The sequence below is a fragment of the Brachyistius frenatus genome, unplaced genomic scaffold (assembly GCF_029030835.1).
Source record: "Brachyistius frenatus isolate BFR_SWC_R1_liver_20210118 unplaced genomic scaffold, ASM2903083v1 Contig_11, whole genome shotgun sequence".
NCBI lineage: Eukaryota > Metazoa > Chordata > Actinopteri > Embiotocidae > Brachyistius > Brachyistius frenatus.
In genome coordinates, this window is record NW_027210610.1 from 99,692 (window position 1) to 126,047 (window position 26,356).

The 26,356-nt window shown below is 39.8% G+C and overlaps 1 protein-coding gene across 1 annotated transcript in view; it reads left to right on the top strand.

The window, feature by feature from the left end:
• Nucleotides 1–26,356, top strand: part of snx29 (sorting nexin 29) — a 147,606-nt gene that overhangs the window by 60,749 nt on the left and 60,501 nt on the right. The window contains exon 15 of the mRNA XM_069691296.1: nucleotides 11,781–11,887. Coding sequence (XP_069547397.1) covers nucleotides 11,781–11,887 — 107 coding nt within the window. The remainder of the gene's footprint in view (nucleotides 1–11,780; nucleotides 11,888–26,356) is intronic.

The window sequence follows — 26,356 nt, forward strand, 5'->3', positions numbered from 1 at the left end:
GTTTTTATCATCAGCTTTTCTGTGGAGCTCCAACAAGTCTTTAAGGCGCTCTCTTCTGATTGGTTGACTCTTTTCTGAGTGAAGCTCACTCAGGCCAACCACAGGTTTTCCTCTGCCTTTTAGCTTCCTAGCTTTGGGACAGGCTGATCACTCTGTGTTTTCTTCCACATAAAAGGTTTTACATGATTTATATAGTACCTAGACCTGCTTTATAATCTATAAAGAAACAAAAACCTGAACTTATACAGTACTGGACTTTTAAAATAAACTCTTTCACTCACTTTCACACAGAAAACAAGCTGCCAGATCATGCCAGCATTACAAGTGTTATTTTAGCAGGATATTCAGGAAGCCATAGGGCAATAAAACTGGTATTAAAATTTCAAATAAAGAAATTGTGGATTCCAGCCCCGCTCACCAGTTCATTGGCAAGTACGAGGAAGACCATTATTATGCAAATGAAAAGTACACTGTGCAAAGAAATCTGAATATAACTGCTGATTTCACACAATAAAGGTCTGATATATTAATCCAATTTTAACAAAATTTCAAGACCTGAAGTTGCATTTCTCATTGCAATTTGCGTAAATCAGCACGACACAGCGCAGGTTATGGGTTGTATGATGCATGAAGACAAAACATATTATATTCATTTCTTTGTTGCTACTTTCTCCATGAATAACAAGTTATGTACTGTAGGTGTAAAAGCCAAATTTAACTGTAGCAGTTTTGGTTTAGTAAGAATTTTTTTCCTGAGTTGTCCGGACATGTCATCTACATGTAAAAAGGTTATGCTTGTACATTTATGTGCAGGTGTACACAATATTTTATGTATAACCAATCATATATGCTGGGACACTGTGTGATGGAAGTGGCTTTGTTCGTCACTTAAACTGGTGCATACTGTGGGTTTATCAGTTTAAACGTAAATGGGCGATCGCCGTGTACGTGAGTATTGTTGTAAGTAAACTGGTTCACATTTTGCATTCATCTGGTTCTGTAAATGTGCAAATTTTGCCATGCACGAGTGTGTGAGCGCTCTGTGAATACCTAATAACGCCTTTAATAGGTTGCAGCAGATTGAGCTGTGATGTTTTCCATCTCAGACATTTTTGGGTCATAATTTTTTTTTCTTTTTTCCTAATAATTGCTTTGATCACAGAAATAATTAGGTTTTCTTCTCTCGCCTGCTTTAAACACACACGTTAGCAGACTCCAGGCACCTGCTCACACATTTCTCCCTCCCTGTCCTTCGATGTACAGTGACTAACATTGAATACACACTGAAAGAAAATAGAAAAGATTTAAAACACTCTACAAACCAAGTGAAACACTCTCGGATCAAAGATTTACTGGAAACACAATCTTGGAAAACGTACAGTGTGGTGAACCTGAAACAAAACCGTCACCCTCCTGGGTCACAATAAGAGGTGAGGATCACTCTCGACGCTGCAGCAGTAACTGTTGCCTGTTTGTAGAGTGGATCTGGGCTTGCTGTGCTGAAGTTGGAACCTTATGAAAGCCAAATTCAGTCATCCACCCCCCCTCAGTGGTTCTTCTGTCCTCCTGAGTCTTTTTATCTTTCAAATGTAATTGTATAAAGCGGTGAAGTTCATTCTTGAAGCTACAAGAACTCGGGTAATTTTTTAGTCAAGATTGAATCCATGTCTGAGTTTCACAGAGATAAATTCATGTTCTATAGAGGTGAAGTGAATCATCAGTAATCAGAAAGAAAACAGTTCTGTATTATAAATCTGATTTAAAAGGAAAAAAAAGTTTGGACCACCATAACAAAATGGCTTATTTTTTGTGCTTCACACAGTTTTTTTGACTTTCCTGCTGTGGAAACTTAAGACATCCAGGCACAAAACATGCAGTGAATGAAGAAAGTTCCTCCACAGGTTTAATTTTGTTCAATGAGATTTTTCATGGCTGTGTTGGAGAAGCGAATGTGTGTTTGCCTTTAAGCCTTTTACTTGATATGTATCTGTGTGTATCTGTGTGTGTGTGTGTGTGTGTGTGTGTGTGTGTGTGTGTGTGTGTGTGTGTGTGTGTGTGTGTGTGTGTGTGTGTGTGTGTGTGTGTGTGTGCTTACAATGTGTTGATTTTAACACCGTGACGCACACACACTGCAATCCAATTTTTTTTCCCACTCAGTCGACACCAAGTTATGATTAAGCCCTTTACATTTCTTATGAATATTTATTGAATCCTTCCGCCACACATAATCCAAATATCGATCGCCCCTTCCTCTCCTTTCCCCTACATAAGCAATGTCCCATTCTATTATTTGTATCCCAGTCCTGCACGCTCCTTGCATGCAGCTGTAAATGTTCATGTAATGCTGAGAGGTGTGGAGGCTAAACAAAGGCAGAGCACCTCAGATTTGAGCAGATGATAGAATGAAACTTTAATAATCCCTGTGGTGAAACTGGGTCATTGAGAAGTAAAGACGAGGAGACGAGAATAGAGAGCAAATGGAGCCTTGAAGATAATGCGAGTGATTACAACCAAAGAACACGCTGTGCTGAGTGTAAGACACAGAACTGGGGAAGATAGGGTGTATTTGCAGCAGCAGGTTGGAAACATGATGTTCATTTGGAAAAGAAGTTCAAAAGGTGTTCAGAGATGTAAGACGGGCTCTTTGTTGCCTGGCTCTGCCAAACTATCACTCACAGCTTCAGTCTTTGTGGTTATTATAGCCTGGAAACCCTGTTTCATGAAGGTTTGCTCAGCTGAACTGCGATAACTTAAGTGCGATAACGTCAAAGTGTTTGTTTTGAAATATATTTCCAACAATGATGGCAGTGGCAGAGCGAGATGAAGGGATACGAACAGTTGTGGTGACACCAGCTAATATTGAGAAATTGAACCCGCAGTTTGCAAAGTTTGCAGTGGTCATTTACTGATAGGGTGTTGAACTCTGCTCACATTGGGGGAGGGTCTCTGTTGTTGAGTTTCAGCCATAGGTGCCCTTCTGCCGGAGTGCACTGGAACAGCGCATCACTTTTTTTCTGTCAGTGTGAGAGTAAATTGTTCACAGTTCTCCCAGTTAAAATTAATTAAAATATTTTAAGTGCTTTAAGATCCAATTGTCTGTAAAATGTATGTCATGCAAGAGATCCAATAACAACAAATGGTCAAATTTGTCATATTGACATTTAAGATGAATTGATTGATTCACTACATCAACTTCAAGCCTTTTTATGATCAGCTACCATTTGCTCTGTCAAAATTAGTGCATTTCACATTAATTCAAACTTAACACTGTACACATACTGTATTATTTCAAATCAAAAGCCCTCTAGCATTTCATTAGACATATCAGACCTATATAATCACAAAGTGAATTTATGTGTTGGAACACCAGACTGTCCTTATCATTTCTTACAGGTTTGTTTTGGCTGTTGAACTCCCATCTAGTCACAAAGTTGAAATACCAAACAATAATCTTGTCAGAAATGGAGTGTTGAATGAAGATAGCAGGTAGCAGCTTGTTCAGGTCACACTGACAGGTTTACTCATCCAAACAATCAGCCGGCTGATTTGATCAGTGTTGCAGCAGACAACAACACAGCATGATTGCAGACTGAAGCTCTCCAGATAACCTCCATGTAACATAATCAGATTTAATCGTCTGAGTCCTTATAAGAGTGCCGGGTGAACTTTATTGATCCTGGCAGCTAATTTCTGTCATGGCAGCAACAGCGATTAAAAGTGCTTATTGGACGACGTGAAATAATTATTTTTTCTGATTCTCTGTTGATTCCTGTGGGAGAAATTCATGTTTTTGTGTGACTTTCAGCACTTGACTGCCCTGTGCATGTGTGAGGGCAGCTGATACTACAGTAAAATATAATTATGTGAGTCTTCAGCCTCCCCAGAGCCATACTACTTTACTTACTGCAGTATATGCAATTAAATATTCTTAATATTGAATTTTTCTTGCCATCAGTCTGTTCAAGATGAACGCACCTGACTTGAAATGATACAACACGTTTATGAATTCTCACCATTTGTTTAATTTTTTTTCACCTGCTCTTAAACGTCCTGTTTGTGTCGACAGAACCAAATCAATAGCATGATAGTAGATGGGTGTTTACAAGTTTTACTACATGGAAATGTGTTGTGGTATGTTAAACCCTCTAAATGTTTAAAAATGGTAGGTGACAGGGAGTACAAGACTGAAAATGAGTTTTGAAGCAGATCACATCAGATATTGCTGTATCCCTCTTAAAATGGACAGTGACAGTGACAGTGAATAATGCATGACTTTATATTGAGTAAATTGTTACTTTCTGTAGCTTTAAAACTGCATTAGTTGATCTTCTTTGGTGGTTTGTGACAAAGCGTACTCAGAACATTGACATATTGTCATCAATTTATTGAAACATGCACCCTTCAAAAAAGTTCTAGTGTAGAAAAAGGTGAAATCTAATTACTTAAATATTCAGATACAGAAAAATATCATATCTGGGTGTTGACGTGTGATTGACTGCTCCCACATTATTATGAAGACAATCTAATAATGTGAGTGTAATACTCAGCATCACACTACTGATGGGTTTCTTACCATTACAACTGTTCTGCATGAGTCATGGCCATGCTGTCTGTGCCGTTATGTCACCAGGCGTGTCAAGTCTCTTCTCGTAACTATAAATGGTTGTTAAATATGTTTGCCAACGTCTGATTTAATTTTGTGTCTGAAACGAGACAAAACAAGACACAGGGCTATATTTGTATGATCTTAGCACACTTCTCTGAATTAAATGGAGGATAATCTGAGCACAAAGTAAGGTGCGTGGTTGAAAGGAGTAGTCCTTAGTCTCTCACTTAATGATAGCTGTGTTTTGGGCGTAACAGGAAATAAACCAATCAGAGAGTCATCTCCCATTCCCTTTAAGAGGCAGGTGCACTTTCATCTTGGCAGATTGCTGTGATAACTGCGGATTTGTGAAGTAGTAGGAAAGAACTGTTCTCTGCAGAGGAAACCGATCTGCTCCTGTAGAGATTGAACATCTTTCACATTGCCATCTTCTTTTTTTTAGTCTTTTGCATGTTTTCGTGCTGCTGCATGTCCCTGTGTGTGTAACAAGAACCACCTATATATGTAGGTATTACTGTTGTAATAATGCGCCTGTAAAATAACAGTAAAATACTGTGCCATTGACTAAAGACCAGGTTTTTATTGGTCAATCGTGCAACCGCTTTCAGCTGCCTCAAGACACCAGTGCACCAATAATGCGCCTGACTACACCTCATTAAAGACCATGGGAGCAAGCAAATTTGCTATTTGAACAATGTGAGCGCTGGATGTGAAAACGACACCTGTATCAGCCTGAAAGTAGAAAAGACACTTGTGTTGCACTTTGTTCCAGGTGTGAGATAGAGGATAACAGAGCAGGTCAGTGTACAGTCCATACTATCTATATAATCAAGAATAAACCATGGTATTTTTTACTAATACATTTCCAGAAAAAAACCAACACGCTGTCAGATTTGTATTCCAAGGTCTGTGACGTATGTCCACCCGGTGTAGGTTGTGATAAAACGATATTCTGGGGCAGAAAGAAAAGTACTTTGAGCCCACTTTTCACCATTTGTGTGATATGACGCTGGAAACTGACTGGTTGTTATAGATGGTGGTTTGTTGTGATTAGAGCTATTCTGTATTCTTCCAAGAACAGAGCAAAAAAAAAAAAAAAAAAAAAAAGCTCAAAGACAGAGAAAGTAGAGCAAACACACAAACAGACAGATGGTTTTGAAATGATAGGTTTGAGTGTGTGTGTGTTGTAGATATATTTTCATGCTATAAATATGAGTTGATGTGACAATTAAAACATTTGCATGGTGCCTGGTTTGACTATAATTTGTAAATGTGTTAGATAGTTCTCTCAGAGGAGGGTCTGACTCTGATTCAGCCCGTATCACAACATTATGTCATTTTGTTCACACCTTCTGCGACTCTTTGTTCAAGTGAAACAGCTTACTAAGCTCAAACTAAAAGACACGGCTTCCTCGCTTTCTGTATTTTTCACTCATTATAATTGGAGAGGCTCCTTTTATGCCACCTCAGACAAGTCAGAGAAGCCATTGACAAGCGAAGGAAGTGTGTGCTTTTGTGTGTTGGAGTGCGATCAGGATGCCGTTGGGTTTCTCCGCTCGTGATCCCGACTGAACCGGGCCTGCACAGAGCTCCACTGATTTCAGCCATCAGAACAGAGACTTCCACTCACTCGTGTGTGTGTGTGTGTGTGTGTGTGTGTGTGTGTGTGTGTGTGTGTGTGTGTGTGTGTGACTGAAAATCTGCTGCCATTTGTCCCATGTAACAGGCCTGATCTCCGCCCTTCGTCTTTTCTTTCTCAGTACACTTACATGGATCGAACCACAAAGGCTTGTGTTATCTGAAGGAGGGGAACGCGAGAAATGAACTATGAACGATTTGAAAATGAAAGAAGATTGCTTTTGATTAGCGCTTATTAATGAACTGCTTGCCTGCTCCCCAGCCGGCCCATCGACGGTGCGTGGCCCGACTGTGGGATTAGAACAATTTTGGGTGTGCACGTCTGCACGGGAGGGAGGATCGCAGCCGTTAGCGCAGCAAGACGTGACAGCGTTTTTTGATCATGTAGTTTCATAATGAAAAACAGACGAACCTTGAACCTCAATTTGTTCAGATGTCCGTCTTTTGTGTTGGCGCTCAGGTGTGTGCACATGTTTAAATCATCTTTTTATGCAGGTTTCCATTGACATGCATGGTGGAACGTGGCTGCCCTTCACAATGTGCATGATTAGGGGCGTGGGAAGACAGTACGCCAGCAAGTTAAATTGAATGGCAATGAATGATTGATGAGAAGAAAAAGGAAAATAAGACGAGAGAAAGACGATGACGAAGATGAGGAGAAGGTTGAATGGCTGAGGAGGGAGGAAGATTTCAAAGGTAAAGAAGCTAAGGAGAGAAAGGATGAATTAAGGTGCCGTTATTGAGCAGAAGGTTTGGTTGAAAGACACAAAAAAGACGAGAAATAAAGAAACCGAATCAAAACTTCATAGGAGGAGACGACGGAAACAAAAGCAAGGACATGTTTTTTAAGTGAAAAGAGATAAAAGAAAGTTAGAGGCACAAAAACATCGAGAACAAAGGATGGGAGGCAGGAGCTGGGAGGGATGCAGCGATTTCATAAGAAGATAAGATGTGGAAGACGAGATTCAGAAGAGCCCCAATTTCACAGTGGTGTGAGTGCCGGCGGTTTGTGCTGTTACGGCATTACAAGGAGCGCTCCACTTGATTGCGCATTAGTCTTATTGTTGAGGGAGCATCGCACATGTTTTATTTAGCAGCTCTGCTCCGGCTTCGGCTTCGAGCAGGACGGACGTTTGTTTGTTCTTCAGCCCTGCTGTGTGCTCGGGGTCGCCGATGCAGAGCCACGTCTCCTCACTGCTAATGGACGGAGCAGCATTAGTCAAGTGTGTCAGCCTCTGCCCTGCTTTCTCCACCGCTGGTGCCGCCGCTATTATCACCCGTCAAAGCTCCAACTTTGGAAAGGATATTTCAGTTTTTTTCTTGATTTCACAGAAGAGTTAGGTCGGTCTTTATGTGAGATTTCTGTATTTCTTAAGCAGTGCATTGCAGAAACTGCTGCTATGTGTAATGCTTCAAAAGCCAAACTGAGTTAAACCATCTCCCCTTGTTTCTCCTTCCTCATCCTTCCAGCTGATAGCAACAGCAGATCACAAGAGTGATGAAATGTTTTTGCTCTTCCATGTTTCACCCCGTGTCATTCCCCTTCTGTGGTGAATCTTTTCGGCCCCTCTTGACCTGCAGGCAGTAGGCAGCAGCATGACCTCGACACACCAACACAGATCATTGATGAAATAATCACTGTTACATGCGATGTCCATCTGGTGTTTTGCTCAAAATTACAATCAGTGGAATCTGGAAATGGCAACAACACCAACATGAAGGATGCACTAAATGGAAAATCCCACTTAGGACTGGGAACTACACTTTGATGCTTTTATGGCATTGATTTAAATAGCTTCCATACCATCCACTATTGACAAAAAGTGGATCTGTTTCATTTACCAATAGCATGTGAAGTGCTAGAACTGAGGAAGGGAATATCAGTAAATTGTAGTTTCTAGTAATAGCTCGGATGTGAAGTGTTTAGGGGACATCCATAACGAATACATAAATTGTAGTGACAGAAAATGTCCCGGGTCAGACTCTTTTCCATAGCTCTGCTCACTTTCTCTGGCGAAGCAACCACTGTTGCTCCCGGGTGGAGAAAAAGGCATCACAAACTTTTGTTTTTTCCTGGAAATGTTGCCCTAGACATACCATTACCCCATTCAGCAATAGATGAACTTCATGAAAGTTATGAAAGCAAACACTTGCATCTGAGTCCTTCCAAGTGCACATGATACATTTCCCATTGCTCTGTCTGGTGGAGGGTTAGCCTTTTGCCTTCAGGATAGGTACAGCATGACAAACTCAATCAGAAATTCTGCATTAACACTAACCACAACATTGTCAAAGTGTTTTTAAAATAAACATGACTTGACTTGCAGTTATTTAACAAACTTCTGAGCCGTCAGTCCCCTGTGAACTTGTCAATTGGCTTTTTGTTCCCGGTAAACACGGACTGGCTTTGTATCTGAATGCAGTTTTACGATGGCACCCGGTGGATTAAAAGCAGAAAAACAATGCTACTGGCCAAACGGAAGTTTTATAATGTATCTGATGCTCTTTCTATAGTTGCAGGTCATGCAGCTTTCTGCGGGACCGGCACATGCATGCAGCAGCTGCGTGGTTTGCTCAGTTAGTTTTGTTATTTCAGACCAGCTGTCTGCCAATTTCCTAGAGTCAGGAACATCTGTGCCCCCCCCCCCCCCCCACACACACACACACACACACACACACACACACACACACACACACACACACACACACACACACACACACCCCACCTCATTATTAAGAGCCTATCAATCTGACAGGGAACAGAAATCCAACTTAAAGGAAAAAAAAATAAAACCTGAGCGCTGAGGCAAATTGGTACCGCCAGAGCAACTGTCAGCAATCCTCTGTGTACGTGCTTTGAAATAGCATGTGTGTCTGTTTGCCATCTTTATGCTGTTGCTCCCATTTTTTCTGTCTGTGTGTGTGTGTGTGTGTGTGTGTGTGTGTGTGTGTGTGTGTGTGTGTGTGTGTGTGTGTGTGTGTGTGTGTGTGTGTGTGTGTGTGTGTGTGTGTGTGTGTCTGTCTTCTTGGATTCCTCTTTTACTGGCGAAGTATGTCTTTCAGTATTTTTTTTAACCGTATGTATATATTTTCTTTCTGTCTGTGAGTGTGTGTGTCTGCATGTATGCATGTTTGTGTACAGTAGTTTTCTAGGCTATTAGACTGCTGACTGTCACAGAACAGTGGTGCTGGTGGGCCACAGATAAGCATGGGGATTGCTGTGCCGCTGGCCCTTTGCAGGAGCCACGATAATGTGTTTCTGTCAGCCTCCTGAGGTGTGAGTGTCTGAGTTGCTCTACAACTTTATAGAAGGAAAATATAAGGATATTTTTTTTATATAGATTCCTACTATTAAATAATAAAAGGCTAAATTGAAATAAGTAATTCAAGAAAATCAAGAATTTGCTGCTTTTCTTCATCGTATAGCATTATAAAGTGAATCCATTTCGGTTTGAAAGAAACATATGTAAATAAGTAATTGTCCTCTGGGAACTTTTACTCGTACTTATGTTACGACAACTATATATTGATAATGGAAAATAAATTGCGTCTCTAAATGTTTTATCAAGAATACAGCCCGACTGATACTGGATTTTTGGGTACCAATATCAATATTAGAAAGTAAACAAAATGCAAAAAAATAATTAAATCATTTGAAATATGTTTATCAAACATTTGTGACAAATATATGTAATGTAGGTGAGATATTTTACAGTTTAACAATAAACTTTATTGTACAAAATCACATCAGTGCACTGAAACGGGAAACTTCTCAGGGATTGTAATAAATATGAATAACTGTCAATTAAATAATTTTTTTTTAAAAAAAGAACAATTTGTATATTACCGCAAGCATGTTCTGTAAAAAAAAGTTTTCATATCAGCCAGCAAATATGCAAATAAGCAAATAAAGGTCACCCCACAATTCCTTACTGAAGGTAAATTTTTGTTGAGCTTGCTGGGCTCAAACCTGATATTTTTCTGTTCAACCTTCGTGTTTTATTCTGTAAACCACAAACACATCCAGAGTCTTTCAAAGTTGATGTGCAGTTTACATATTAAGGAGCCGGGGATATGGTTCTGTTACTTTACCTCCTATCAACTCACTATGATTTCTCCTTAAAATGATCATGGCGAAGTGGTTTTACAATGTGAATGATTTTTTTTTTTAATAGTTTACAGTAATTTGATCCGTCCCTTTCCCTCAACAAGTACTGCCAAGCATTAAACCACCATGATCACACTTATCAAAGGATAAATGACATTATGATATTATGTGTAATGAATGAACCAATGGAACAAACCAGGAAGACCAAACTGAAACGACCAACCTGCACATATTGAGATATGCGTGTATACCTGCAGTCCAATACGCTGACTTTATTCACCACTGCTCTTATTTGTGAACCTGCACCTGCGTGTGATTCTCTGCAGCTTTTCTCCCAACGGTCCGCTCTATTTGAAACTAGCAGAAGCAGGCCACCTTCATCAATAGCTGCCTCGCTCCGTCTAGACGTTCAGATACTTGCTTGGGGTTCAATCTATCTAACATCTAACAGTCCTACAACCTCTCCATCGCCACGAGTTTATTTGAGCTCTGCGGAGCTCTTGGACATGCTGAACTTCCTTTGCTCTACTTTGTTTTCCCTTTTCTCTTGTCGTCTGATCTCACATCTCTCCCACCTCCCATACTCAGCGTCTTTGTCAATGTGTTTGCTGTGTGTGGTGGTGGTGAAGTAACGGCGTTAATTTGCTTTAGCACAGGTGAAAAAAATATTCCATCTTACCACCCACCTCCTGCAAAAAAAAAAAAGAAGAAGAAAAAAAAAAGAGAGTTTCTACTTTTGCTAAGTTCTGCCGTTCTCAGTGGAGGGAACTGGATTAGTTGATGTTTCCAGGCTCAGAAGCAGTGCTTCAGGCGCCGCTGTGAAGACCTTAGCCAGTTAGCAAGCTGCAGAAGTACAAAGAAACAATAAGCGCTGTGTGAACAGAAAGTCAGAGGAAAATAGGCAATGATGAGAGAAGGGAACTTTATCTTGTTGACAGAACAGTCAGAAGTTTTCTCATGAAGAAAAACTCGTGCCGTGTCCTTTTATAATCTACATTAAAGCAAGTGTGGACGCATAAACCTGACGATTCGTGTGGACATGCATGTCTTTCATGGGTATATCTGCATGATAATATGCGATTTTCTTATAATGTGCATGACTCATTTCTTCTTCAGTTTGGCATTAATTAAATAAAATGGAGATTTATGGCTCTTGTATGGCTGGTAATGTGTATATTATATCGTTCTGCAGCTCCCTTGTGCATTATTGTCTCGTTGATAAAACAAAAGCATCAAACAGCCACTGGTGTTCCAGCTCCCCACAGAAGACGACGACGACAATGTGCTTAATTGGCAGAAACCCACTGTTCGTTCTTGGTTGTGCAGGGAGGTTGTTTTTTTTTTCCTCGCGGTGTTTTCTTCCGGCACGTCACGGTATCTTTCCATGTGAGTTAATGTTGCTCCTCTCTCTCTCTCTTTCTGCTGCAGCCCTGTCGGTGTTGCGGTCAAGCGAAGAGCAGGCCCCCGTCCCGCAGAATAAGTTCATGGGTGACGTCGAGGAGCTGGCCGCGAGCTACGAACGCAAACTCATCGAGGTGAGTGTTGTCTCCATTTATCTTATTTTGTACCAGGTGATATCCTCATTTATGCAACTAAAGAAGAAGGAGTCAGCAGGTGATTAGCTTTGCTTAACATTGGCACATTTATTTTTAAGGACTTGTAGATGTTTTTTTTCCTTCTTGTTTTAGCTTTAAACCAAGCCAGGCTAGCTCTTTTCCCTGTTCGTCCTGTTTTTTTTGTTGTTTTTTTTTGTTTTTGTTTTGTTGCTATGCTAAGCTTATCTCTTGCTAATTTTAGCTTCATATTTAAAGGTCCCATATTTGACAGTTTGAAGTACCGTCAACCATCTCATTACAGTTTTACTTCTTTTCTCATAACGTCTTTACATCTGTCTCGTTCTGCCAAGAACAGGCTGTTTTATGTGGGACTATATGGGACCTTTAAAATAACCACTAGAGGATAATATCAATCTTTTCCTCTAACGAGTTAAGAAAGTGAATAAGCAAAATTTCTCATGATCCCTCTTCTTTTACACCTCCACATGTCTTTCAATAAATTTTATGTGAGACCTATATTGTTGTACATTAATGATTTTAAAAAGAAAATCCATTTTTTTGTCTTCTTCTTTCCTACAAGAGGAAGTTGATTCTTCAATCTAAGATGCATCCTGTTTGTTTTACAGAGGAGGATCAATATGATCTTTCTATCCGCATTTCTCTCCTCTGGATCATCTGCCAGTGCCAGAATCTCAGATAACTTCTGTTTTCTCTATAGAGAACAGGACAACTTGCAGTCCCATCTCCTGCCTCACAAAGTATTCTGTTTACTTACTTCAGATCTTATCAGAGTTCGTGATTTAGTGATTTGTTTTAAGAAATATCTGCATTTGTAGTCAAAGAAAGCACAATACAAACAGGTTTTTAAGTTTCTCGTTGAGAGCTGTGCAGGGCGAGATTCTCCCCGAGGTACTCCATCTAAATCAAGCAGAGAATTGAACTTTCTACTGTTGCATTGATTTTAAGCCCTTAACAGTGCCAAGAGCTAGTCCCTGAGCATGTTCTTCACCAAAATATCAATTGCAGGGGATGGGAAGATCTCTAATAATTGGACATGAGCCATAATGCTGCCTGCTGGGTGAGTGATGATGGGAGTTGTTGCCAGTTTCCTGTTAGATTGACCAATGAGGCAACACTCCCAGACAGTGTGTATTCTAATGGGAAGTAGACGAGTGTGTGTTTGTGTGTGCGCACACATGAATAATTAATCTATGGCTTTACACTTCTTTCATAAAAAATAATTCAGTCTGTGTTTGCCCAAACTATATTTTCATTTATTTATGCACATGCATGTATGGTGCATTTTAATGGTGTTTACTTATTTATTTGTTAATTTGCTTGGCTACCATTCTCGATCGGGCTTTCGCAGCGAGCCCGGAGGAAGATCGTGGGACAAACCGCGGGCTTTCTTCTGGTCTCAGGCCAGCCGGGCCTCCGTGGCTTTATATAAACAATCCTGTCATGCTGAACGCAGGTGTTTTCCTCGTCCCTGTTCGGTAATTCGTGGTCTATCGGAAACATTGTCAAATTCAAAAGGTGTCTGCAGCGGTGAGGCTTGTGTTGCTCTTTGGTTAATGATATCCGCTAACCACGGAGGATGGGGAACAAGGAGGACATGCAGCTAACAGGAGATACAGGATGTTCTCATTACTGTTCAGCATCACTGCTGTCGACAAACTGGTTTAATAGGAGCTAACGTAACATTCAGAAGAACAGTTGTATTATTTGTGTGAAAGAGGGCCAGATAGAAGAATGTAGGGAAAAGAAATGTGGCTTTTTATCTATTAAATGGTGTGTTCCTGTGTGCACACACATTCTGTACACACCTCATATGAGGAATCAGAAATTGAGTGATTTACATGAGTATCTGTCGACTCTCCTGATCCGACTCTCTCGCTTCAGCGACTGTGACAAAATCTGACCAGCCAAGTTATTGATTTTAGGAAATGTCATATGGAGCCTTATCGGATACACACAGGCCTGCCAGAGACAAATAAATATTGGTCAGGGCTCAGCCTTCATTAACCTGGGAAACACGCCTGTGTTTGTGACCTACTTGAGTTTTAATTTAATGATGCTAATGCCATGCATTGATTTTGACTTTTTAGGGAAATCTCAAGGCACTCTGTGCTCTTTTCCTGCCACATCCTGGTCTATTCGTGTGTCCTGTCACAGATAAAAAGTCTCTGTGAAATGTTCTAAATGAAAGGAATTTAAAGGTTGGGCAATGGGGCAATTTCTTTTGTGTCATCCCCCTGACAAATATGTGAGGGTTAGGGTCTTTTAACTGAACAAACCCTTTGCTGTCTTATGAAAGTCCACAGTGCAGTACTGCAGGTGAGAGGATTATGCTTTGTGGACATTATGCAGGTAAAGGCTACGACTGAATGAAGCCCCATATGGCCCATTCCACTGAAACTACTGACTGCAGGATAATTTTAAAGACGCCTTAGTTGATTCTTTTGGCTACTTCTGGAGCAATAGGACAAGATGAAAACACATCAACATTTCCTCACCTAAAAAAGTTGTGTTAAATATCAGGAAACATTTGCCTCATGGAGCTGCATTAACCTTTGTTTGGAGATCTGATTCTAAAAATAAAGTCCAATTGTTACTTTCCTCACCAGATCTGTTTTGTTTCCACAAACTCCTCGGAGAAATATCTCAGTTTTTAGCTGCTGTCCACCACCTAGTCACTAATTGTGTCTGCTGTTTGGCGCTGGGTAGATAGTGTAAGTGGGATTATCAGAGCTTTTCTCTGAAAACAGCTGCCTTCAGTGGCTTAAAAAAACAACAACAATACAAAATGAGCTCAGGAGAGCTGCAGAGAAGTTCAGAGTGGGTTCATAATAAAGTGGGATCTGCTCTGTCAGTGGGCCTTTTCATATTACACATCACATTCTTTGATCCATTGTTAATAAATAAATATTGATTAGTGCGGCTTTAATGGGAGATTCTTTGTGCTGTATTTCCATTTGAAACTATTTGACGCTCGAGTCCCTGAAGTGACACCTCTGCAGTTTTGTAGGCTTCACTCGGAGGTTCAGAAACTCAGCAGGGTTGACTTATTATGTTTTCCCAGCGATGGTTCTTTGGTTTCCTTTGTCTTTCTGCCCATGACACATTACTGTGCCAATTAACAATTAGCATTAGCTGTTAAGTGAGCATGCTTTCAAACATGGGTCTTTTTGTTTGTGTTGTTGCTGAAGATAGTTCTTTATGACTATTTGAGATCATTGTCATGCTGCAGAAATAGTTTGATTAGATGCTTCCCTGATGGGGCTGTGGGATGACAGGAGTAAAAACCTCTGAAGTGAAGTGCACTTTATGTCAGTTGCTGTGAAAATTGGTCGTAGTTGTTGCTTTGTTTGTCTGTCAGGCTGTCAGCTCTTTGACTGACAGTCACCTGTCCAAGTGATTTGCCATTTGTGCTTTTTTAAAGTTCTTTTTTAAAATGTTACGCACCCCTAAGTATGTATTTAATTAAGCTGACTAAAAATTTGCAGAATAGTGACTTCGATAGGAAGCATTTATTTTTGTCACAGGACCTTCTCCTCTCTGAGTACTAAACTTTTATGCTTTATGGCACCAAACAAATTGCTTTGACACTATCTAGCATAAAAAATGCCATTTGCGTCATTTGCTACCAGATTTCAATCGCAAGGCTATATCCACACTAAGACTAGCTCTTGCTATGTTCATGTTAAGAAAATCCTGTATTGTGAGTATTTACTTTGCATAGGTTATACTTCGGCTACTCTGTTATTTTTATTTCTTTACCTGTGTCTACAATGCTGCTGTTGCGAAAAAATTTCCCCTTGTGGGATTAATAAAGTATCTATCTATCTATCTATCTATCTATCTATCTATCTATCTATCTATCTATCTATCTATCTATCTATCTATCTATCTATCTATATCTATATCTATATCTATATCTATCTATCTATCTATCTATCTATCTATCTATCTATCTATCTATCTATCTATCCATCCATCCATCCATCCATCCATCCATCCATCCATCCATCCATCCATCCATCCATCCATCCATCTATCCATCTATCTATCTATCTATCTATCTATCTATCTATCTATCTATCTATCTATCTATCTATCTATCTATCTATCTATCTATCTATCTATCTATCTATCTATCTATCTATCTATCTATCTATCTATCTATCTATCTATCTATCCATCCATCCATCCATCCATCCATCCATCCATCCATCCATCCATCCATCCATCCATCCATCCATCCATCCATCCATCCATCCATCCATCCATCCATCCATCCATCCATCCATCCATCCGTCTAAATTCACGTGGTTTAAATTTTTAAAATAAACCTTTGGCCACATATTTGTCTGAGTTGCATGTGCTGCAGTTACTGGAGGCTTCATGGTGCACACCTGGCTAGCTAGGGTCTACTGACACTGCTTGTGACGTGTTGAGGGAACATTAGTAAATTGTCGTGTCAACCAAAAGCCTATCCTTTAGGCGTTTAGCAAACATGGATAAATTGTTGTCTAGAAACATTTAGCATGTTAGGTGTTTAGGGGACATCTGTACATTGTAGTGAAATAAAACAACCTGGGTTACACTCTCCCCATCTAAACTGCATGAAAACTAATGCCTTTTACCATATTGCATAATCTAATTTTATTTTTCTTAAAAATGGATTTTATAAAATTTTCATCGAAAAAAGTATTGTCTAGGAATCAAAATCGAGGTGTCAATACGGGTATCACAAATTTCGGAGCTTACCCAGCTCTAGTCTCTACTCTTACTCCTCCCACTTGTTTCCTTTACTTCTCTACTGTGCCTGTGAGAAGATGATATTAGATGTGTTCATGTTTGCTTGCATGCATTCAGCAGCGGTGTAAATTCCTGTCTGGATGAATAGCAATTCTCTCATAATTCTCCATGAATGTTTGATCTAAACAGCTATTAGTGTGGGAGGGCACTTTAACATATGTTAGAACAACAACAGTGACACGATGAAATAAATAAAGAAGCTGTGTGAAAAACAGGCAGATTCAGAGAGATAAAAATAAAAAGGGAAGAAAGTGCAAGAACTCAGGGGGATAGAGCCATAAGCATCTCAGTTTTCATCTTTAATGCGTGGTGCTTTTCATTGTCTGTGAGTAATAAAAACTAATTGCATAATGCGGTAAACATGTCCGCTGAGATTTCTGAAAAACAGTCAAACTGCATGAATGACATTGATCTGCGAGTCTCTAGTGATGAAGAAAGGGTGGGCAGGTAGTGATGCAACCTCCTCTCAACAGTGCACGCAGGCTGTCAGTGTCGAGCTGAAAGTTTACAGCAAACAAGCACCTCAATTAACCGATCAGCCTGCAAATCACGCACACTCACTAGCATGTGACTGCTCATTTTGAATTACAGTTTTTGTTTTTTATCAATGGAGAAACTGAAGTGGTAGCTGTATGAACGTTTGGTGCATGTTGTTCATCATGAATAAACATTGTGTGCAGAAGTACTCTCTATAATAAATGAAAAAGACGGAGAAGAGAGTCGTAGAAAAAAAGAGCGTTTTCTCGGCTGCGGCTCAAGATAATTCAGATAAAGGGCACTTCAGATGTTCAAACTCACCTGGAAACTTCTAAGCCACTTGTGGTTAATGTGAAAGAGACCTTTGTGTTTCTAAAAAGGGGCAACAAGGGACGACATGCCTGCTTAACAGTATGAATATACTACATACTGTATACAATCACCTCAATATTTAGATCACATGACAACCTGAACGAGCCCAATGACAACCAAGCAAACCCTGGGTCTTTCTTTAGTCTTACTTTACAGCTCTACTTCAACTATGTGATCATAATGGCATATTTTTACTAGTTTAAGAAAAAACATTTTAATCCTAAGAGGCACTGAAGTCTTCTCAATCTGCTCTTTACTACGAGATTTATGTGGTCCCGGATGACAACATGATTTTCTGACAGAAGTAACAACAGTTTTTGTTTTTTCACATGAGGGATTTGGCTGTTATTTTCTTTTATTTGTGCTCTATGCTTTTACTGTTTGGAGGTGGGTCAAACGGGATCAAAGGAGATGTCAGGTATTTATGTGCATCAATCAGTATTTAGCCACATTAGAATCTGAAGACTCTTGGTGGTCTGTTAACCAAATCTGATTAAAGCACAAAGTGTACAAACAGTGCTGATGAAGCAGATTAGTTCTGACTTTTTAATGAATAGTACATAAAGATCTTTTTCTTTGTAATTTGCTGTTGCTTATTTAGACGTAAAATGAAATGTTATGGAGCAAAACTCGTGAAGTTTCCAAGGTTTTTAAAAATGCATGATGTAATTTGTATGAACTCCATCAACCCATGTGGTTGGCCGTTAAATATAAAAGGTTTAAGTTACATTTTGCTGTAGTACAGCTACATCAGAATGGGTTATCCAGATAGATACGAGGTGCGTTAAAACGGTCTGAGACATGTGCGACCAAAAACGGCCCCTGATTTAAATCTTGCCGCCATCACCTTCAAAGTAATCCACTTGCACAATGATGCGCCGCTCCCAGAGCTCCCGCCACCCTTAGACAGCTCCCTCGAAGTCCCGTTATGCATGTTTGTCAAGAATCATCTGCGATTCACGTTGGATCTCCGCATTTTCAAAATGGTAAACTTTCCACTTGTACTTCATTTATGAGGAACATAAAGAAGTTGCAGGGAGCCACATGCAATACCTGCTCATGAATATTATTGGTACGGTCCATTTGGCTTCTTCACAAAGATATGTCATGCTGTTTGACTTTGTTGACCATATTACAGGCTGAAAGGTGAGTTTATTGAGACTGCTGCAGTTCTATACATATTCCTAAGAAATTTAGTTGGTATGTTGTGGTCTGTCTTTGCTATTGAAAAGCAAACTTACTAAAGACGCGTGCAAATATAAATCATTAGAAAGTGCTTTGAAAATTACATCATTTAGATTTAGAGCAGTGGTCGTTGCGCCTCAAATTGAGTCCTCATTACATCATACAGTAGAGCTGTAAACGAACTTGTCTGTAGCTCAAAGGCTGGATCTTCCTAACCCAAATTCTTCAGCAGACTCTGATAAACAAACAGACTTAATCTACATTAGGAGTCTTGTGACTTTGCACTTACTGCTCCACCAGAAAATTTGTTGTTGTTGTTGTTGTTCTGTTTTCCCATGGTGTATTTTTATATCTGCTGCTTTGTATTGATAAGTCGAAGGAGAGAGCGCTGTTGGAAGATAGAAAAGACATATAGGTCGAAACTTCCAGTGGGATTGGGGATTCTCCCTTTGATCCGTGAGCTCATTAATTAACCATAAACAACATCAAGAACAAGAGCAACAATTACAAGCTACCAACTCAGAAGAGACAGTAATAACTAGAAGAATATGGACCTATGCACTTGTCTAAGGCCTGTCTTGTTTGCTGCGTAATGCAAGTGAATGTAACCCTTTAAACTCTAAAATACTGCATAATGCATACTATTCTTCCTCGAATAATTAAGGTGAATCTGCTTTGAAGTGTTTATGCTCTGACTGCAAACTTCCTTGGCATTAAATTTGCTTTTGCTTGAATTGTTTTTGTTTTGTCAGACTCTAGCCACGATGTCCAGATTGGGTTCGGAAGCTTTTCCATGCTTTTGGTTGCAAAACCTTAATGCAACAATCATTTCAGCGCTTCAGTCACAATTTGGGAGCATTTCATTCGTCTTTAGATGAATCATTCAGGACGTGCATCACAGTGAAATCACCTCACCAATATTAAAACTTAATTTTCCTGCTACTGAGCTGGAATATGTCCATGGAAGATTAAATTCTCTGAGCTCATCTCTGCTACTGAGATCAGAGGGAAAATGATTGCTGGAGTCATGTATGTTGCTTATAGGCGTATATAAAGATGGACAGTATGACGTCTCGATCGCCCCCTGGTGGCTGGTTGTGGTAGTGCATCAACCCGACCCCCTCTTCGTAAGCAGAGGGGACACAGGCCAAAGTCAAAAGTCAAAATGGCAAATTCATTTTTCCCAAGATGGTTATGTTTACTAAACATGCTGTGTTTGTTGTAATTAGTAATTTGACGATATAAAAGGGGGTACGATGTTGTGATTGACAGCTGCTCTGGGTGATGTAGTGGCGGTCATCTTGACTGCAGTTCCAATCCCCATTCAATATTGCACAGACTGGTTTCAAATGACTTTGCCAAAAAAAAATGTCAGTTGCTGTATCCAGGATATTTCTTATTTTCGTACAGCGATAGGAAGTGGAGATGCGTTCTCCATCGTTATATACAGTCTATGATGTTGCTCCTGAAGCTCTGCAGCAGGCGAGGAGGTTTGACGGTCTGCTTATAGCAAGTCTATCTTCGTTCATACACTTTTATTTGCCAGCATTAGAATTTGTTTGGTAAGTGTAGCTCCCTCTAAGTTACTGTCTTTTGAGCTTTCCATTCTCATATGACAAGCACAGTTTATTTTAAAAAATAGTGAGAAATATATAATGTGTTTGCAGTTTGTGAAACAAGGGATCATTTCAGCAGCAGACAAAAGCCTCTTTTCATTTCAAGCCACAACCATCCAATGTTTACGACAGTATTGAAGATTTGCACCTATGGCAGTGTATCATAATACCTTCATACCAGCTGTGCCAATTTTTAAAGGATGTTTTTGCCATATTGAATCCATTTTTCTTTTTTTGAAGAATGAGCTGGCACGGATCTGTTTGAACCTTTTTTTTAACAAAAAAAAAAAAATCCACAGCCTGTCTGTGAATCCAAGTCAAACCCACCTGTAAAAACTCTTGTTTCTCCATGAGAGTAGGGTCCGCCCATCACGTCCAACTCAACTCGCTACACAGACAAAGAGGGCTGATTCACAACCAAAACTTTTTATGACAGGTAAAATTCTCAAGTCTATGACCAAAACCTACAAAACTATTCGTGAGAATTTGTTGCCAGTCCAAATAATTTTATTCTCAGTTCATTTTTACAAAGCAAATTTCTGGAGTGAAATATCCTGGAGTTAAACCAAGAGTTTGATTTCGGGAGTTTATTTTCTAAGTTAGACTACAGCTTGTGTTCAGTGTTACTCTCTGGTGGGGTAATATTCTGGGGTTCATTCGCTGAGTGTTGAGCATGATTCAACACTCCCGGTGTTGACGGCACAGCTCTGTTGCTGTATTAGCATTTCCCAGGATGCCTTAGTTATTCCTTCATAACTTTTGAGAATAAACCAACCAAATTAAATCAAAGTGATGGCCAGAAATTATATTTAGTTTTGTTAAAACATGCGGTTTATTAATATTTCAATGAAGACATAATGATAAATAAAATGGGGCTATCATTCAAAACCACAAGTGTACAAGTTAGGAACGTAACGTATATACCAATCACAGTGGCACTTATACATTGGCTAGTTTGCAACTTGTTTCACAAAGTTTTCATGCAGCAGTAATTGTTGCACACTGCATATAATCACACTGCATATAATTGGTAAATATAAATTTGTAATGAATATGTTGTTATCTTGTTGTCAGCCTTACCTAAAACCTTTATGGTGTGATAGAACTTTTAACGCCATTAAAATCAAACAATATACACTTTTAAGTGTTGACTGTTAACACTGAAAAAGTTCACATTCAAACAAGTCAAGGTTAAAGTAAAATTTACTGTTCATGGGAGTCGAGTTTTAACTCCCAAGGAGTTCTAGTTCAACTCCTGAAAAGTGTTAAAAATGAACTCCAAGAAAAGAGTTGCTTCCACTCTGCTTATTGGTGAATTCGATGGTCTCACATGTACAAGCAAAAATAGTTCATTTGAACTCAGAGAGAGTTTATTCCAAAGATGTGAATTTGCTGTGTACTTACAAACTTGATCTATGATTGCAGAGAAATTTGCTCTCAAAATGTTTTTTTTTAATGCTTGCATAAAAAAGACTCACAAATACATTCATATAAAGACCTTAAATGATGTGTTTGGCACATGACGTCAGCAATAAACCCCTGGGGAAGTACTACACAAAGGAGGTCCAAGTTTTAAAGGGGCCTTTTTTTTAAAATTTTTTTTATAAAACATAACCTTTAATCACTGACTAAAAGAGTAAGTAATGCTGAGTTGCTTCTGTAGGTAGTAAGCAAATTAGAAGGTCATGCAACTTCTGCTAAATATGATATATCAGATCAATACATTTTGAATCCATTTCTTACACTTTTCTGTTTTAGATTTTAGAGGGGCTAAAAGAGGGACACAACTCTTTAAACACTTCAAATACATAATATGTATACATACTACAACCCCTCTACATTTCTCATATAGGTACTTCTGCTGCTTTTTCCACAGCACAACAAACATAAATCAGTCTTTGACAGTCACCGACGTGCACAAATAAGTGAAAACCTTCCCCATGTGCTGCAATAATCCATAACTACCAGCTGAGTGTCTTTTAATCCGCTATCTTCATCCCGGCAAAGTCCTGTCTGTGTATATTAAAATGTTTTTCTTTTGATAGTGAAAGTAACTTTACAAATGTAAACCTGAACTTAATCTGTCCAGATACTTTTGGCACCCGTAGAAGGGAAGAACATTCACTGAATGCTCATCCGCATGTGATGATAACACCCCCAGAATTAAAGCTGACAGACTGTACTTTGACATTGTCACCACTGTCGTGTTTCAAAGTCATAATACTACACAACACATAAAAATGTGTGATCCGAGTGCTCACGCAGCTGGCTGTGTGACGCTGCAGTGACAAAGACCGGCGTCTGTACCGCGGGCCACATTTAGCCTTTTTCTATAAACTCCCGGTTCTCTCTTTTTTTATTGGTCCATCTGCCGCTCTCATGCGCTCCCACTTTTTAACTCGTCTCTATCTCTTTTTGTATATTTTTTTCCACCTCAGTTGAGAGTGGACAGCACAGCTTGTGATGTCTATATTGGTCCTCTCTCACACTTTTTCTTCTGGTTTTTTTCCATTTTTTTTCTTTTTCCCGTCTCTCAGCCGAGTCCCTTCCTGTTTATGAGCAGCTGTGCTGAAGTGAGTCAGAGGCATAGATAGAGACACACGCCGCATTTATATTTACAAAGTAACCCAGTTCCAGCCATATTGTGGTTGAGGTTTCAGCCGGGGTTAAGATGTTTAAATGACCCTTTGATTGAAATTTGCGTGAATAAAAAAAAGATCAAACAATCTTCCTTTCAACTGGAGGTGTCCTGCCCACTATGAAATCAGCCTAGTTGTCATATGAATACTAGGAACTGCCTGCCATTAGGTTTTATCTAACATCACAGCACCTGATAAAATATCCTGAAGATGTAAAAATGTCATTCTTACAGAAATGTTTCAGATAAATTGGAAAAGCAGACAAATGGTCAGGATCTCACTAGAAGAAGTATTACATGAAATATTTTTACATCAGAAAGAATTAGATTAGACTTTTGGCCTGTATTTGGGGGAACAAATGAAAACCTGGAGATGAGTTATGGAATAGAGTATAAGAGGAAAGAAATGAGAAGGAATACTAAATCAGAATAGATGATGTGCATGTCTGGCTTTCAGTAATTCGGAGTATTGGTCACCGTTTTATGGAGGTCGAAGAGTTTGTTCGCATGTCTGGTCTTTGCTACTAGTTTGGCTACGCCACACTATTCCTCAGCTTCTGTCTGTTGTGATTATAGCCTAGACACTGTTCACATTAACATTTGCTCAGTTGCTCTGAAGGGCAGACCAATCAGCGACCAGTGCTGGAGGTGCGATAGCGTTGAAGTGAAGAGTTTGTTCCTAAATGTCGTCGTGGAGGTGGTAGAGGTTTGGTGTACATGGGGGTCAATGCTGATTGGGTTCATTTTGAAATTACTGAAGCAGCCTTTAACCAAAGTCTATACGCACAGCAGGATGCAACAAATGCTTCTGTATCTTCAATAATCAAAGCATTCATGTGCTCCTGCCACTCGACCTCACGGGCCTGCTCTTCATCAAAACCCCACCTATCATCAAGAATAAAAAGAATGGACATATCTGGGTACTTAATCGCAGTGCAGCCTGTTTTGAGTCCAGACATGGAGCCCTTGATGGAATCCTTCAGGCCTACACCATAGCTGCTACTACAAAGGATATATTTATTGAAATTCAAAAACCTTCTAAGATGAGAAGCAACAGAGTTGCATAATAAAGCGAAAATAATTCTCCCAAAAGCTTTGCTACACTTTAACTGAAACATAACTCAAGAGCATAGCTGGATTGTTGTACAAGTGTTTGTGTGAACTGCACTACTTAGGTTGTATAAAGAATGTAAACTCTGTGCAGGTAAACATTACCTCTGTACTCTTACCGACCTCTCTGCACTGATATCAGCCCTCCCATCCTCCCCTCTCGTCCTGATGAGTTTTCATATTCTCTCGCTCCTCTTGGCCTCATTTTTCTCCACCCCATTCATCGTTATGTACCCCATCTAAATTAAGGTTATTAGGTTTCGGGTCAGCAATACCAACTGCCGCCCTCGCTCCCTTTTCTCTGTCTCTATTTTGGGGGGTTTTCAGCTCTGCCAGGGGTTTCTTAGCCTTTTTTTTTTAATTTATTGAGGCCAGCTCAGCTTGGCGCCGCTCACATCAGATCACACACTGGGGGAGAGGAAGAGGCACAGAGAGATTCTTTAAAGATGTGAGAGGAGAGCAGCGATGGAAAACAGGGCGTTATCCTCCTCCTTGAGATTGTGTGTGTGCCTGTCTGTGTGTGCTACTTTGTGCCTTTGAACAAAGTAACAGTGAATGTTTACGTGGTCAGCATCACTTGGGTGGCAGTTAGCTGTGACGACTCCTGCGGTGCCGACAGTTGCATCATATTAAACCAACCCTGCTGGCCTGACAAGTGTCTGATAGCAAACAAGTCTCTGCATCACTGCTCTTCTTTTGTCCTTTAATGAAGTCACATTATGTCGTAAACCCGATCTCGTATTAGATACAATCACTCTAAGCATGCAACACATCGCAGATTAATCATTATCAACATTGTAGCTAATGCAAGCTGAGAAAATCTGTCTCATTTCTTACAAAGTGTGTCCATATTTGTTCCTGCAGCCATACATAAAAGATGAAGGATTCATTTAAATGTAGGCATTGAAGCTGTTCTGTGGGGTGAAATCAAATATTTTTTTCCCACAGTGTGTGATTTATCATATTGGTCCAGACTCTTACAACAAAAGTAAACACTGGATTCTATTTACTTTGTAAGCTTTGTAAGCTCTGGTTTCAATAGACTCGGGTTCCCAGTCAGATATACTGCTTGCTCCTCCCTAGCTCGTTCAATTATGTTCACTTCTGACACCGAAAAACCAAGATGGTGACGGCCGTAATGGCGAACTTGAGGCTTTAAAACGGCAGTTGACAAGCCAATGGGTGATGTCATGATAGGTTGTCAATTGATGAGGAACTGAGGTTTTTATGCTCTCCCAACTTAAGCGGCAACCTGTCAGTCAAATTCAGGCACACCACCAAATATACCTCTCTTTGAAGCCTAATACCTAATAAATTATTTAATTATTTTCAGAAGAACCACCAGAACACTGATGACACCATAATGATGTGTGGAAAAAAAGAAGTTGAGAGAAGTTGGTGCTTTTTGAATGGGAGCCTATATTGAGCCAGAGTTTTCTCAAAGCCAGGCCCCTAGTGGCCCCTAGTGGTATTGCACTGGTTTCACTTTTCAGACCCGGAGACTTGGTCTATTATTATATACAGTTTATGGAGTCCACTCATCAAATCATTGTTTCAAAGCACTGCTAGTGGACAAAAAACTTCCAGCGTACCATTCAGGTCTGGAGCAGGGAAAGATGCTGTTCACAGAGGACTGCAGAAACACTGGTTACAGTCATTGGTAAACATTGTTGGTGCTGCTTGCCTCAGCTCCTCAGGCAGGGCACTGCAGCACACACTGGTCACTTTTGGTCTTTAACTTTGATCGTTGGCTAGCCTTGGGAGCTGCCTATATGAGCCATACAGCCAGGGCTTAAAGACTGTAGCTGGGCTGTAGCCCCAAGCGGACAACATCAGCCTGTCAGGCTTCTGCTTTGATGACTTGTTGAGCTGTCAAGTTTTTTGTGATGTTTTTACGGTTCCACACAGAAAAGATTTAAAACTTCAACCTTTCGTGCCTTAAAGAAAATTGTCCGCCAGTCCATCAGCTTCCAACAACTTACTGCTAAGGTTGTGTCAGGAGAAAAAAAACAACCTCATAAAGAACTGTATAGCTACATTCTACAGTGCACCACTCTGGATTCCTGTTCGAACTTATCTTATAGTTTGCTCATAAATTTTTATTTACATGCCGCATTCTCTGAATCCAGTTTATGTCCTCGTCTGTCATGTTATCTTTTTGTATTCGTTGTTTATATTTAATTCATTTGTGCAATTAAACTTGTCGTTCTGATGACGTCTTTTTGCTTT